Source organism: Amblyomma maculatum, unplaced genomic scaffold (genome assembly GCF_055883805.1).
Source record: "Amblyomma maculatum isolate TAMU_Amacu unplaced genomic scaffold, ASM5588380v1 scaffold_15, whole genome shotgun sequence".
Lineage (NCBI taxonomy): Eukaryota > Metazoa > Arthropoda > Arachnida > Ixodida > Ixodidae > Amblyomma > Amblyomma maculatum.
In genome coordinates this window covers 4,242,375-4,258,242 of record NW_028146740.1, presented here as the reverse complement: position 1 = coordinate 4,258,242, position 15,868 = coordinate 4,242,375, and the positions used below count along the sequence as shown (strand labels likewise).

At 49.2% G+C, this 15,868-nt stretch overlaps 1 protein-coding gene and 1 pseudogene across 1 annotated transcript; both read right to left on the bottom strand.

Moving 5' to 3' along the window:
- Nucleotides 1–793: 793 nt before the first annotated feature.
- On the bottom strand, nt 794–4,198 carry LOC146171953 (uncharacterized). Its single transcript, XM_084586210.1, has 4 exons — nt 4,058–4,198; nt 2,237–2,354; nt 1,096–1,738; nt 794–1,061 (listed from the first exon to the last, which is right to left on the bottom strand). The coding sequence occupies exons 1-4, from the start codon at nt 4,196–4,198 to the stop codon at nt 914–916; spliced, it is 1,050 nt and encodes a 349-aa protein (XP_084442336.1). The 3' UTR covers nt 794–913.
- A 126-nt stretch (nt 4,199–4,324) lies between these two features.
- LOC146171952 (uncharacterized) lies at nt 4,325–5,429 on the bottom strand (annotated as a pseudogene).
- Nucleotides 5,430–15,868: the final 10,439 nt, after the last annotated feature.

The window sequence follows — 15,868 nt, the reverse complement described above, 5'->3', positions numbered from 1 at the left end:
TCACTCACTACGATGCTCAGTCGCCTCACACAGTGTCTATGGATGTTTCCTCATACGGTCTTGGGGCTGTACTTCTACAGCAGTCGCACGAAAAGCTCCTACCTGTAGCATATGCATCACGCTCCCTTACGGATACAGAACAAAGTTATGCCCGAATCGAAAAGGAGGCACTGGCAACCACATGGGCTTGCGAACATTTCCGCAAATACCTGCTGGGATCAACCTTTCACGTGGAAATGGACCACAAGCCGTTAATACCGCTGATGACGACTAAACGACTTGACGAGCTGAGTCCTCGCCTTCAACGTTTCAGGATGCGCCTTTTGGCGTACGACTACACCATGTCCCACACTCCCGGCAAAAAGCTGTACACAGCTGACCTTCTGTCCCGGAAGCCATCTGGGAAACCAGCAGACATAGAAAGAACTATCGAGAGTGCAGTGCGCGAGTTTGAAGAATTAACACTTGAACAGCTCCCTGCTTCAAACCAAATGCTGGACAGAATCAGGGCAAGCATCCGGTCACACGAAACACTTTCCAGGATGGCTACCTTCTGCACTACACCATGGCCAACTGTGCATGGGCTGTCACAAGACCTGAACAGGTACGTCGAGGTGGCTAGTGAGATTTCGCTCGTTGATGGTCTGTTATTCAAAGGCGACAGAATAATCATCCCGCCAGACATCAAAGTAGAGGTTCTGGAAAAACTCCAGGCAGGCTGTATCAGATCGTCAGGAAGGCACTCGACAGCAATGCGGCCAGAACAAGAAGCGCCGATGTTTATTGATGGCCATCGTATTTATAGGTTTCCATAGCGCGGCGCACGCACTGCGCATGACATGTGCTCCGTCATCAGGCTATCACACAAGCCTGATACATCCTTCCATGGTTAACACAAGATCAAAGCAAATGTTCATGTTAATTGATTAAAAGCAGCATCATAATAAAGGCGCTGTGGTGGTCGTATGGGGCGAGTCGACCTTCTGAGAGTGGTGGTCGTCCTGGTTGGATCTGGAAGGGTGACTGCAGCTGAGGGCGTGGCACCATGGGCTGGAAGAGGGCTGCTGTGTTGTAGCAGCGTCAGTGCAGGAAAGCTGTGGTGTTACGCTACCAATGCTGTCGGTGTCGTCGTCACTTGTTTCAGCATACTTCTCGCCAGTGTGAAGCAGGTGTCTCCTGTTTCGTCGAAAAACACGACGATCTTCAGTCATGACGTGGTATGACCTCGGAGCAGCTTGTCCAACAATCTTACCTTTCTGTGACCAAGTCGTATCTCTTAGTCGCACCACGTCACCTTTAGCAAGTTGTGGCAACGGCCGCCCTTCGCATGTCTGACGATGCTTCACCACATCAGTGGCCGTGATTTTGCCGAAATCTGGAATATTAGATCGAAGGCGCCTCCCTTGAAGAAGTTCACGAGGGGATTGACCATCGGCCAGTGGTGTTGAGCGGTAGGCTAGAAGGCCTAGCCAGAAGTCGTCTCCTGCATCATCTGTTTTTCTCATTATGCGCTTCACAACTTGGACACCTTTTTCTGCGAGACCGTTAGACTGCGGGTAGTAGGGACTGGGCGTGACGTGTGCGAAGTCGAACTGCTTGGAGAAGACCGCGAACTCTTGGCTTGAGAACTGGGGTCCATTATCCGTGCAGAGTTCCACAGGAACGCCATATCGAGCAAAAATAGCGCTGAGAGCCGCAACAACGCTTTTTGCAGTTGTGTCTGGAAGTTTCTCGACATCTGGGAAGTTTGAAACAGAGTCATATACGGCAATATAAGAACGTCCCCCAAAACAAAAGATGTCCGCTCCGACCCTGTACCATGCACACTGTGGCACCAAGCGCATGAGCAAGTGCTCTTTGGCTTGTTTGTACGCAAACTTTCTGCACGTTGAACAGATCTGAATCAGCTCAATGATGTCACTGTTGAGGCCAGCCCAAAAAACGAAACGTCTGGCTCTTTCTTTGCATTTGTTCAAACCAAGGTGACCAGCATGAATTCTTTATAGCATTTCCCGTCGCATGCTCTTCGGTACGACGGCTTTCGTACCCTTGAAGAGTATTAGGCTGATAACGGACAGTTACGATGAAAAGGCTTCAGTTCACCTTAAATTTCTATGTCTGTTGATAAGTCGGTGACGACAGTGTCAAGTAGCAATCCCGAGCTGTTTCTTTCGCCAGTTCCTGTTGTGTTAGTTCGGGAGCTGAAGTGCGTGAACTTCTACATCTTCCGTAGCACCCGCATTGTCAACTTCGCCTGCCGGAGTCGCTCGCGACAGCATGTCCGCCAGGCCGAGGTGCTTGCCCGGAACGTACTGCAGCACATAGTCGTACCTAAGCAGTGTTAAAAAGAATCTCTGTAATCGTGGGGGCATGTCACAAATTCCTTTAGAAGAAATCGATAAAAGTGGTTTGTGGTCGGTCTCAATAATAACCTTCTGTCCGTACACAAACTGTTGAAACTTCTCGCAGCCGAACAAAATTCCGAGCGCTTCTTTCTCAATATGTGCGTAACGTTGCTCAGGAAGTGTTAGCACTCGGGATGCATAGGCCGAAGTGGATTATGAAGACGGCGCGAAAGCGACGAGGACAAGGAAGGAACACCAAAATAATTTATTCTTGTTTTCGTTTTACGTTGACGATGAGGTGATTCCCTTAGCTTTTAAACTTCTTTGCACGTTCTTTCCGAGTTTCTGTTGGTCATTTTTGTTTCCATTGTCACCTGTTCAAGCCTTGTTGTGTATTTTTTTTTCGGCGTTTATGTTGGTCTTTCTGATAATCTTTGTCACCTGTTTTTGTTAGTGCGGTCGAAGGGAGGATTACAAACACGCGCCGTGTTTGTCTGGGGCACGAGCGTATTTGCATTGTGTGGTTGATTTCAAATTGTGGTTGATATGTTTATTTTGTGCGTTTGTGCACTCCAATAATCTTAGGACTCTTTCGAACAGGTTGCTTTTATATATTTTTGGATAGCCTGATGAATTGCTATTATTTGTTTACTGGCTGATTATACTGTGAGGTTTTCTTGTCTGTGACCAATACCGCTGGTGATCTGAGGGCTCCACGTGGATGACTTTGTGATAGGCCTTTGTGATATGGTTTGGGTGCTTCATAAATATGAAAGGGTTTGAGCGAATAAACATCAGTTGAAAGTTCTACTTCAACCATGAACCAACTAGCCCAAAGCAAAGTACTTCTTATGCATAGGCCACTGGTCGCCAGGAACCACCGTGACACTGCAGAAGTGCCGCCCCAACGCCATCTTTGGATGCATCGCATGTTATTTTCGTTTCCTTTTGAGGGTCAAATATTGCTAATACGGGCTCTGTCGCGAGTACCTGCGTGACGCTTTTCCATTCTTTCTCATGATTTTCGGTCCATTCAAACTCGACTTGAGGTTTGATAAGCGCTCGTAGCAGCGCTGTTCTGTCAGACAAGCGAGGCACGTATTTTACAAAGTAGTTGACTACTCCTAACATGCGCTGAACATCGGCTTTGCTTTTTGGCGTTGGCATTTAAACCAAATTGCGCACTAGCTTCGGACTTGGGGAAATTCCAGTTTGTCCAATGACGTCACCCAGAAATTGAACCTTGGTTAGACCAAACTTGCATTTTTCGGCATTGAGTGTCAGTCCTGCCTTTTCGGCGGCTTTTAACACTTCCACTAGCCGCTCGTCATGCCCTTGCCGTGTAGCCCCCCACACAAGAATGTCGTCGATATACACATGCACTCCTGGTAGCCCCTCAAGCACCTGACTGAGCATTTTGTGAAACACTTCCTGCGCAGATGCGATGCCGAACGGTAGACGCAAGTAACGGTATCTACCGAAAGGAGTGGCAAATGTGCATATTTTTGATGTTTCTTGTCGAGTGGTATCTGGTGAAATCCAGAATTGGCGTCTAGACAGCTAAAGAAGCAGGCGCCTGTCAATTCCGCTTCAATATCTTCTCGCCTGGGAAGCTGGTAATGCTGCCTTTTTATATACTCAATAATCATTCTGGGATCCTTGAACATCCTAAGTCTGCCATCTTTCTTTTTGACGAAGACCAAAGGGCTTACCCAGTCGGTAGGGTCGTCTTCCTTTTTGATGATGCCGGCCGCCTCCATTCTCTGAAGCTCGTCACGCAGGGGTTGACGCAAGGACAGGGGCACCCGCCGCGCTGGCTGGACGACCGGGACAGCAGCTGGCTGCAGTATCATGCTGTAGGGTTGCTTCATGCAACCTAACCCTTCGAAGACGTACTTAAAATCTTTAAGTGCTCCATATTCACCGCAAGCTCTGATAGTGTCGATTCACCGCCGCACCAGACCCAATGCCTCACTTGCTCAAGCCCAAGTATGGCCTGACGACCATTTTTCACAACGTAAGACTTTACCGCAGTGGCGGCGTTCCCAATTGTCGCTTTTTTGGACGGTTGTTCCAAAGTTTGTGATGACGCCTCCATTGTAGGCTCGCAGCACAGAGCTCGTAGGGTTCAGTTCGGCAATGTGTAGCTTGCGGTATACTGAAAATGGTATAATGCTTGCCTGTGATCCGGTGTCGACATTGAAGAGTGCTTCACGACCTGCGATTTGGGCTTTCACAGTCCAGTCCTTACTGTCGCTGCTTGCGATGCCAACGTCAAGAACGTCGAACTCATCGTTCACGTTAAATTCGCTGACTTCACTGACGACTGCCTTGGCCGGACACCAAGTTGCAAAATGGTGGAGCTTTCGGCAGGAGTTGCATCTTTTCCCATATGCCGGACACTGCCGTTGTTCGTGCCGTCGGTTGCACTTCTTGCAGCGATACGCAGTTCTGTCGAGTGCAGTCTTCTCTTGTGGATCCATGCAGTGACGGCATGGCGCTACATACCAAGAGACTGCGTCAATACTGTTATCTGGCTTCTCCCAGATCTGATTTCTTTGTGCCACTGATTCCGCTACTCGGCACATTTCTTCAGCCTTTATCAATGTTAGGCCCTTCTCACGGAGCAATTTTTCACGCAACTTTAAATCATTCGTCCCAAAGACGATCTGATCTCTGATCATTGAATCGTTCAGACCTTCGAAGTTGCACTGCGTTGCCTATTTCTTGAGATCTCGGATAAATTTTTCAAACGGCTCTCTATCCCCTTTGCTTCCTCGAGCGAAATACGTAACGCCTATGCACTTCGTTGCTTACCTCAGCACAGTAGGTCTCAAACTTCGTGACCAGAGTGTCATAATCTTCTTTGTCTTCACCAGCCACAAACTTGAACGTGTTGAAGACGTCAAGCGCGTCATCTCCGGCAACGCTTAAGAGGAGCGCCGCTTTTGCTGCACCGGTTCTAGGATCCTCTTTATACGTGGTCGCCTTGATGAACAGTTCCAGTTTCTGCTTAAATCGCTTCCAGTTCTGAGACAGGTTTCCCGAGAGCTGCAAGGGTTCTGGGGGCTTCAGCAGGTCCATCATCGACCGTGGCTAACTGGCCATTTCTGACACCATGTATCAGATCGTCAGGAAGGCACTCGACAGCATGGCGGCCAGAACAAGAAGAGCCGATGTATATTGATGGCCATCGTATTTATAGGTTTCCATAGCGCGGCGCACGCACTGCGCATGACATGTGCTCTGTCATCAGGCTATCAGACAAGCCTGATACACAGGCCACTTGGGCATTACGAGGTGCCGAGCGAGGGCAAGAGAATGCATATGGTGGGCAGGCATTGGCAAGCAGATTGAAGACTACGTGGAAAAGTGTCCAACTTGCAGAGAGCACAGAAAGCCAGAAACAGAACCCCTGCTTCTAACCCCATTGCCAGCACACCCTTGGGAAACAGTCGGCATGAATCTCTTCACGCTGGAGGGAAAAGAGTATGTTGTAGTAGTAGACTACTACTCCCGATTTTTTGAGCTAGAACTGCTGCCGAGGACATCTACACAAACATAGCCCTAGTCTTGGAGCCAGTGGTTGCACGGTACGGTGTTCCACGGACAATACGCACAGACAGACAACCGGCCTCAGTTCACTTCCACAGAGTTCAAAGAACTAGTGCATCACTGGGGAGCCTCACACACAACCTCAAGCCCTTACTACCCGCAGAGCAACGGTATGGCTGAGAGGGCTGTGCAGACAGCAAAGCAGCTTTTGAGGAAGTCTTCCAACATACACGAAGCGCTGCTTGCCTACAGGGCCACACCCAGCGTGGAAGGGTTTCCACCAGAACTCTTAATGGGTCTAATGAAAATAAAACAGCGCAAGGAACGGGACGAAGGAAGGGAGACAAAGACACAGGCGCTGACTAACTACCGAAATTTTATTCCGAAGCAGGACACATATATAAGGTACAAAGAGAGGGGTGTGGCCAAATGCGATCCTTGCTAGAGGACGGGATAGGATATCCAGGGAAATCGCAGAAGCGTTCGAAATCCACAGCGCAAATGAGTAGGGTGTGAGTGTCCCTCCCTGTGCTTGTCGCAAAAAGAATTGGATTTTCTCAGAGGCAGGGTAAATGTTTAACTTTTTTCTTGAATGCCCCTCTCCGCTACTTTTGGTAATCACCTTGTGCCACGATTTTAGTCCCGTGTTTTTTTACCGTTATATTTTAATGCTTTTACTTGCCTTTTTGGCTATGTATATATCTGTTTTACCGGTTTTACTTTCCGTCCCGGCCTCCTACACCGTGGTTTTTATCGCTTTTAGTCTTTTCGGCTTTTCACCTTTTTATCGTTTTTTACTCTTGGACGTGACTACACTGTTTCGGTGATTGTGCAGGATCGCATTTGGCCACACCCCTCTCTTTGTACCTTATATATGTGTCCTGCTTCGGAATAAAATTTCAGTTGTTAGTCAGCGCCTGTGTCTTTGTCTCCCTTCCTTCGTGTTTCGTCCCGCTTCTTGCGTTGTTTTATTTTCATTATGCAGTACCAACTAACCTGGCATCTTGCATTTCTGATCTTATTGGGTCGTCGTCTGAACACCACAGTACCAACCACATCGAAGCTGCTAGCCCCGAAGTGGGACGACAGCGAATTCAGAAAAAATAATGAAGCCTACAGAGCTCGTGCAAAACGATCATACGACACCCGGCACAAGGTATGGAGCCGAGAGCGCTTACCACCAGGCACAGAGGTGTGCATCCTCGCTGGAGCGGCATGACACGGCGTGGTAACACAGCCAACATCAGAACCAAGGTCCTACGTTGTACAAACCGACAGAGGACAAGCAAGACGTACAGCAAGACGCCTGCAACCGTTGCAGGACACGAGCACCACAATACGTGGACGTGTTTGTAAGCGACCAGAACGCCTGGGCCTGTGAGATCAAACCTTTCAAGAAAGGGGGATGGTGTGGGCGCCACTGACGACAGCGCCCCAAGCGGCAATCTAACCAGGCGGACCACCGGAAGACCCCGGCATGGGCAACCGCGCCAAGCAGATCGAAAACGGGAGCCATTACCTGATGTATAAATAAACAGTTTTGCTTGTTATACCGGCTAAGTCTACCACAGTTCCCGAGCTGCAATACTGTTTTGAACTAGGATGGCAACGCCGCCAGAGTCTATTTGCATTCTCTCTGTTGCAGCGAAAGATGTTATAATTTTTTAAGATTCTTGTGTGCTGGGGACCTAGGTTAGTTTCCTGTAAGCATAGAGCGAAAGGTGGGTGTACAGCTAATATGTATTTTATATCCTGTAAGTTATTTATCAGTCCCCTGCAGTTCCCATTTACTATGAAAGCCATCCTATTCTATGTGGGTAAATAGAAACGAACTAGGGAGCTTTTGACCCCGTTAATCGGGGTTTGTCTTTTTTAGCGTTTTCCAAAGAGTCCCACCGCCTCTGTGATGCTCACGGCTCAGGACTATCTTGGTTAGTTGTGTCCGTTGCATCTTCTTATGCAATGGACGTCCGTGCAGAACGCACGGAGGGATTTGAGTTTGGTTTCCCCCCGCCCGGCCTGCTTGGTGTGAGGTGGAGTAGCACAAGCCACTGCCACATGGGGCGCAGGTGCCCCTGCGCCAGGCTCACCGTTCTTGACCTGGCCAGGTAGTGAAGCCTGCTGCGGCGCCGCACCCTCTTGTGCCACTACAGAGTATTCAGGTTTTTGCAGCAATGACAGTTCGATTCTAGCTTCTTTGTAGGTAAATTCTTTGTGACTTTCAGTGTTACAATTTCTTTTTTTCCTTTTTCCATGTAGGACAGGTTCGTGAATAGGCTGCATGGTCACGTTCCCAGTTCACGCGCAGATATGATTCGTTTTGGCAGTTTTTGGCAGCATGTTCATGCGAAGCACATTTCGCACAGGTCTGTTGGCCCCTGCAGCTCTGATAACTGTGGCCATACTTTTGACAGTTGTAGCAGTAATACGGAAAGTTGAGCTAGTTGGTACATGATTGCAAATTACGAGCGCTGCGACGGAGAATAACAACGAGAGAGTAATGACAAGAACAGGCGCTACTATCAATTGAAAGTTTATTCGAAGAACACAGATTAAATACTCGCAGAAGACAACCAAAGGCACATGCGCTTCACTGATTTTTCCTAGGTATCCAGATATAAAATCTCACAATCTTGGATGCTTACAGATGGTGAGCTCACGCACGTGTCACTGTTCTTATGGATGTGATATGACTCTGAGAGTTCTCTAGTAATTTGATCTTTGTGTCTGAACTTAATCTTGGTTTTGTTAAAAAGCGGTAGGCATTTTTTCCTACTAGGCATATTTGGCCCACTAGGTTTATTCAAATGACAGTCTCTATAATGAAGGGCCAAATTGGATGAAGGGGCACTATTCAAAGAAGTGTTATGTTGGCGCAGACGCGTATTAATACATTTGCCGGTTCGCCCTATATAATGTTTCCCACATTTAAAAGGTACTTGATACACAACCCCTTCTTCACATGCGACAAAAGGCGAATCATGGCCCACTTGGCACGCACCTTTTCTTGTTCTACTTTTTTGTTTCTGATCTCTAGCCCTTCTGTCAACAACCGCACAAATTTTGCCCAGCTTATTAGGAACCGAAAACAACACTTTAACTCCATATCTACTGCCGATTTGCTTAAGCCTATGGGATAACCGATAGATATACGGGATCACTGCATACTTCTTTCTATCGCTATTGATATGGACCTGTGTATCTTCTCTACCAAAAGCCTTAATCTTCTTTATGATTTTATTGCTAGCTAGAATTATCACATCCACCGGGAAGCCCGCTAACCTTAACCTTTGGACCTGTTGTTTGAAACTGCTATCTATGGCGTGAACACATGATTTTGTAACAGCAGAACTTAAACAAGACACTGCAATGCCACATTTTACTATCTTTGAATAACCTGAGGCCGATTATTTAGTAGTAGAGAGGTAGCCATAAAAAGCATTGTTTTTCGGTCGGGGTGGCAGCCACCCACCACGGAGCCCAACGAGGGGACGCGGCAGAAACTGGGAAGCAGCCCTGCCTACGCCAGCTGTACACCCCGACTATAACCAAATATGGCATAACGCACGGTGGTTAGCCCAACAAGGTTAACCCTTGTCGCCCGGAAGAAGGAAAAACCAAGAAAAGAGTTGTAAGAAAGGAGATAGGAAAGTTAAAGACGGCAGAGAGGATAGGAAAGGGCGACTGCCGATTTCCCCCGGGTGGGTCAGCCCGGAGGTGGCTTCTGTGGGAAGCGTGAGCCAAAGTGGTGTGTTGCCTCCACCGAGGGGCCTTAAAGGTCCAAATACTCAGCTTCGGCTCAACCACCAAGATCCCCTTTTCCCCAGACACGGCAATGCCACGCAACGGCTAAGCGTGGGGGCTGGGGTCTGTAGTGTCGCACAGTACACATAAGCACCTGCTTGAACAGATGCCCCCTGCGGGGGCTGACGGAGGTCTCAAGGAAATGGCCTAAAGTGTAGCAGAAGACCAAGACCTGATTCTGCTAGCCTCCGACCTCTAAATGTCCACCAACTTTACTCGTACCGTTTGCGCCGAAGCTGAAGGTGAGCATCAGCCGCGCCGCAACCAAGTTGATCTGGCGCAGCCGATACAGGGTTGGCCCAGCGACTTCAACATCCCAGCGAGAGGCCTCAGAAGCCAAGGCTTCACGACAGCACCGCTCAGAGAGAGGCTGCCCAGAAAGTGAGCGGGGCGCTGAGACAACAAGGCGACGTGCCCTGTACTGTGCGGCACGTGCGTGTGGGGACTTCGCAAGCTCCGTGGTTGACAGCCCGACAAGTGAGTGAGTTCCTTCGCTCGCACTTTAACCTACCTCAGTGTATGCATGAGCAGCAGGGTTAATGTCAAGTGCAGCAATGGCTGCATTTTGCTGGTGGGCAGATTATGACTGTGCATACAGCGCTCGGTACGCGTCGACGTCAGAGGCTGAGCGAGCCAAGGAAAAGGAAAGAAGCGAAGCGCATATCCGCGGTCTCCAGCGCCAGATAGCCATAGCCTAGGAAGAGCTAAGGCAGGAAATGAAAATGTTTGAGGGGGAGTGCTCACGGAGAGCAGCGCGCAAACTACCGGAACTGCCCGAATCTGTCCAAAGTAAGACCATCGTGGGGAGTTGGCGGGATGCGCCCTTTTAGCAATGCAGGAAAAATGTGGGCAGCCCCGAAGGGCGGCCTGCATCGGTCCCTAGTGGGGCCCATCGGGGCTTTTTCGACAGCCTCCTTCAGGCCTACGTCGGCTCCTCTTGCAGCACCCACATTGAGCCCACCGGGGCTGTCCTGCATTGCCTACATCGGACCAACCAGGGGCCCCCCTTCATAGCCCAATTTGTGCTACCTGGGGCGTGCTGACACAATCTTCACCTGTCTTATATATGCATAAGGCCTCAAATATCTGACGTGTGCTTCTTTTGCTGTATCTTCTTATGACGCTGCACCTGTCCAGGGCTCGACGGCAACCGCGGCATGAGGCACAATGAACTGCCATTTGTTACCGGTTCCGGTCTTGAGGTCTCTCTTGTGTTCCAACAACCGGTCGTTGATACAACGACCAGTCTGGCCCACATAACATCTACTACACGATAAAGGAATCTTATAGAAAGCACCAGTCTTGCATGAAACAAACGGATCCCTGTGTTTTTTACAGCATTCAGCCTTCCTTTTCTGTGGCACGTTCATCTTGCGGCAAAGTCGGGCAAGTTTGCTATAGGCCGAGAATACCAGACGAACCCCTGCTCTGCCGACAATCTTCTTTAGCCTGTGAGAGAAGCGATGAATGTAGGGCACGACGGCTTTCTTTACCTCAGTGCGGCAACTGGTCTTGGCTGTGCAGTTCCCTCGCAGATCACTTAGCAACCTTTCGGCAATGTTCCTCAGCAGATCGGAGGGATACCCTGCTGATTCAAGCCTCTGTATCTGGGCCGGTAGACTGGAACTGGCTTCATGCTCGCAGCACCTCTCGACGGCGCTTCTCATCACAGTCTTGACGATGCCTCGTTTTACCAGCTTCGAATGTGACGAGGTGAATGGAAGAAGCTGCTTTTGTGAGCGTGGCTCATATCGCCAGCAAACGTGGTCAGGGAAGAGGAATAATCTTAGGTCGAGAAAACGGATTTGGCTTTCGATGGGAACTTCCTTGGTTAACTTGAGAGGCTTTAGTGTGTCAGAAAATGATTCAAAAATCCTATTTAGGTCACTGAGAACATCCGGTGAGCTTGGTTTGAAAATAATAAAAAAATCATCTACAAATCTGAAAACTTTAATCACTCCGGCGCACTGAAGGACTTCAACTAGCTGTCTGTCGTATCGGGAAAGCAGAAGGTCGGTAAGGGCGGGAGCCAAGCATGACCCGATGCATACACCCTCCTTCTGGATGTATAGTTGTTCATCATAGCTGACAAAGGTTGACTTCAAATAGTAGGACATTAGTTCCAGAAAGGAGGAAACATTGGTTCCACAACTGTTTTGGAATTTGACAACTCCGTAAGCCTCAATGGTTTCATTGACAACGTCGCATATCGAGGCATGCGGCATGGAATAATACAGGTCCTTTATGTCAATGAAGAACGCGGATGTTCCTTTCAGCTGGCCGTCTTTTAGGAACTCAGACACGCCCTGCGGGCTACGGACAAGGAAAGGATCCTGAACTGGCAAGGGGGCTAGAGAGCGTAGAAGGTACTTGCCTACCTGGTGTTGCCAAGTGTCCCTTTCGGAAACGATCATACGAAAGGTTTGACCATCTTTGTGGGTCTTGCAGTTAAAGAAGACGGTGAGGCTCAGACCATAACTCTTTGTTACAGATGATGCCAGCTTGATCAATCCGATATCTTCACACATAGCAGCAGCTGTTTGTCGCACTTTTTTCAGTTTTGCTGCAACACGCACGATGTTGCTACTGACGGCGTCGTTGGCTCGGTGATTGTAGTTCACTGCAGCCAGCTTGAGGTTGGCGTCTCGTAGGCAGGTTGCAACAGAATCAAACGGAACTCGCATTCTTGAGGGCGCTTCTCCTGGTAAGGCGTCAATGTCTTTCGCAATGCATCTGTCAACTTCATCGCCATTAGCCTTCGAGGCCGCACTTCTCACCAGCAAAACTATTTCTGTCTTGTCAAGGTTGGCCTTCACGCAGAACTTTGGTCCGAGCCTTAGGGTGGCATTTACGTGAGCAGGCAAGGACGTCGGTCCAATGAGGAAAACATCCTGGCCAGCAGGCAAACGGGCCTGGCAGTGAGTCGGTAGCAAATTCAAAATCTTCCGCCAGAGAAAGTCAATGACCTTAGAGGCTGTCCTCAGCTCCCGGTAGTAGCGGCTGTTGGATCTGACAGCGGGGGCTTCATGTTGGCATGCCACACGAAGGTGATCCTTGAACAGGCGAACCTGCCTCCAGCATTCCGATCGCAGAATGCGAGAAATCCTTAAACCGTTCCCCAAAGAGGGCATTAAGGGGCCAAACAGCAAGACAACATCCTGCGGCACGTAGGCGTGGTTGATAGAGAAGGTATAAAGACGCGCACGATGGGTGGCTGCGACGATGAGGGTAACAAAAAAGGAAGAACTGCGAGGGAACTGCACAGCTGTCACGAAATCGGCGCACATTTACATCAAGCCGGTACGGCGCTAGGCCCGCGCGGCGTCGCGTGCAAAAGCATGGAGAGAAAAGCCTCCTTCCCCGCGCGGGAGAGCGCGTAGCTTTGTATGCGTTGCCGTCACCCTCTTTCCCATTGCCCGGGGAGGACGGTGGTTCATCGGACTGGAATACGCCAGAAAATTCCGGAATCTTCTATGGGACCTAGCCAATGACGACGCGCGGCTCGACGGGAGGAGAAGAGGGAGCTATAACCAGCGAAGCTATGTGTGTGTGCGCGCTAGCTTTGACGCGCGCTAACAAACAGACGCGGCGCGCACTATTTAAAGCGACCGCGCCGCTTGTTGAGTCAGTCAGTCAGTTCGTCAGTGTTTTGCGACGTGCTCGTCTGTGCTTCGGCTGGACTCCCGGGGATCACCCGCTGCTGGCAAGCCCACGGACATTCAAGGGAGCGGCGCTCGTCTCGTATGGCGGCCACATCGTGACTCTTGAGGCGTCGGACTGCAACAGTGCCCGGTGAACAATTTGGTGTTTGTTTATGTAACTCTCTCGTGTTTGATCTGTTGGAAAGCCTCTGTGTTATTGAATCATTCTGTAGTTGCATGCTTAGCGTTTGTATTCTGTGAACCTCTGGTCTGTGCATTTCAAGTGATCTTGTGTATTCCTTTGTATCGTCTCTTGCTGTGCATAAATTGTGTTTTGTTTGTTACTTCTGACTCCGATCCTTACTCTGGTTTAAACCGGCGACAGCTGGGCACCAAACGACCATCCCCTTCTGTCACTACAAGGTAGTTGAATTCCGGCTGAGCTTGCCACGCAGGTCGAGGGCATCTCCTTTGCGACCGGAACAACTACCCCCACTCACTCTAAGGGTGTCTGGGTGTGTGCGCACCGTTAAGGGCGCATCGTTAATAATACCCCTCTTAATTATTAACGGGTGACAATTATTCTCTGCCCCTCCCTTAAAAAATATTGTCCCACAATATTCAAAACAACCACGAACATCGCGCGCACATGCATGCGCTCACAATTATATGGGGCAAATGTCCACATCACACGCATTGCACAAATTTCACAAACTGTAATAACGCATTACAAAATTCACACATCAATGCCATGAAATTCACAAACATAGCAACACACTGCCGTCGAATACACATAGGAATCAATAACACAGAAACGCACAGCTATTCAAATGCAAGCGCACAAACCTAAATTTTGAGCGTAATTACAACCCGCGATCAGTGCGTGACACGCTTCTGTCCGCCAGGGATTCTGCCTTCGCTCTAGGCTCTCGCATTTGAGACGCTTCTATGTTCCCCGATCGGGCTACTGAAAATTCCCTGAGGCATGACTTATAGTCACCTTTCAAGTCACACAACCAATGCGTGCCGATAAATGCCCCTACAACTAGTAGCGCCGACGGATACACGGGAACCTGTGCCAACGCGCACAGACCAACAAAAAGAATCACTGTAACAGTGTTCTTTTCTAGGCACCGGTATTCCTTCCGCTGAAGGTGAAATATTCCAAGTAACGCCCCCATAAGTAGGAAAAACACTTGGGCTACCTGGATCAACGACGGCCTAGGCATTCCTGACTTAATTTTCTGAGCCGTCCCTTTCTTTTCGGTTTCCTCCTGAGAGGCTTCCTTTTGTTTATTCATGTCTCGAGGCTTTTCTTCCGGCTTCTCATGGCCTTGCTTTCCTCGCCTTGCCCTTTTCTTTTTAGATTCACTGCGGCGCACAGGCGCAGGACTTTGATCAGGATCCTCGGGAAATGTTGCGCCCTTGATATTTCCCAACACCAAATCGTAGATAGGGCGTTCCATGCAAAGGGCTGTCAGTTCTCCAGAATAATATGGCGTTTGCACTTCCAATTTTGCCTCAGGTACCAGCTGAATTGAGCCGTCAATCAGCCTCACAGGGCATTTCTCGCCAGTCAGATCATTATCATGAATCAAACTGCGTTCAATAATTACGACACTGCTACCTGTATCTCGTAGCACAGAAACTGATTTTCCCTTTATCTTTCCCCTCGAAACCGGCATCCCATTCACCGCAGATCCAGGTTGTGCATGTACTACGGCGTTCACCACCTAGATTTTCTTGTCCTTCCGATTAACCCCTCTCTCTGCTTCCTCCTCCTCTTGGCCGTGCACCACGCGGACTTTCCTGCCGTTCTTAAGCTCAACAAAGCCATCGGCATCTTCTTCCTCCAGGCGATATTCCGACTCTGACGGAGTCCTCGCGCATGCCGCCTGCGGTGCTGCCTTGTCAGCGTCGGGACATGACATTGCTTTGTGGCCCTTCTGTCCGCATTTCCAACACGAGGATGGATTGTTGGTTGCGAGTTTGCGGCAGTTAGGTGCATAATGGCCTAGTTCTGCGCAGAGATAGCACCTCGGGGTTGACTTTACGCTAGGTTTTGTGTGCCGAAATTCGGGTTTTTGAGGGGTTTCAGAATTTACAATTTTGCTCAAATTTTCGCCTCCCTGGGCTTCCAAATACTGGTCTGCTAGTTCCATCATTTCTTCCAGGTTATTCGCTTTTCTTTCTTTTAAATAAAGCGACAGACCAGGGTGACAGCTGCCCAGGAATCGCTCCTTAATTAGGAGTTCGCGAAGTGCGCCATACTCTAGTTTAATTTTTGAGAGTTCAGTCCAGCGGTCGAAATAATGACTCAGTCGCGCAACATACTGTGTTGCCGTTTCACCGTCCATAGGTTTTCCAGTCCTGAACTTCTCTCGAAACCCATCCGTCGTAAATCTAAACCTTTTAAGTGATGCAGCTTTCACTTTGTTATAGCTGCCTGCATCCTCAGGAGGAGGTCTTCCAAACAAACTTAACGCTTCGCCGCTAAGGCACGTACTCAGGATGGTAGCACAT

Bases quoted from the DNA above. Each gene is read 5' to 3' on its own strand.
- LOC146171953 (XM_084586210.1), bottom strand. From the start codon at position 4,198: ATGATACTGCAGCCAGCTGCTGTCCCGGTCGTCCAGCCAGCGCGGCGG. The intron at 2,355-4,057 runs GTAAGCCCTTTG...CCACGATTACAG, and splicing joins AAGACGACCCTACCGACTGG to AGATTCTTTTTAACACTGCT. The intron at 1,739-2,236 runs GTGCTACGGAAG...CAAACTTCCCAG, and splicing joins AGGCGAAGTTGACAATGCGG to ATGTCGAGAAACTTCCAGAC.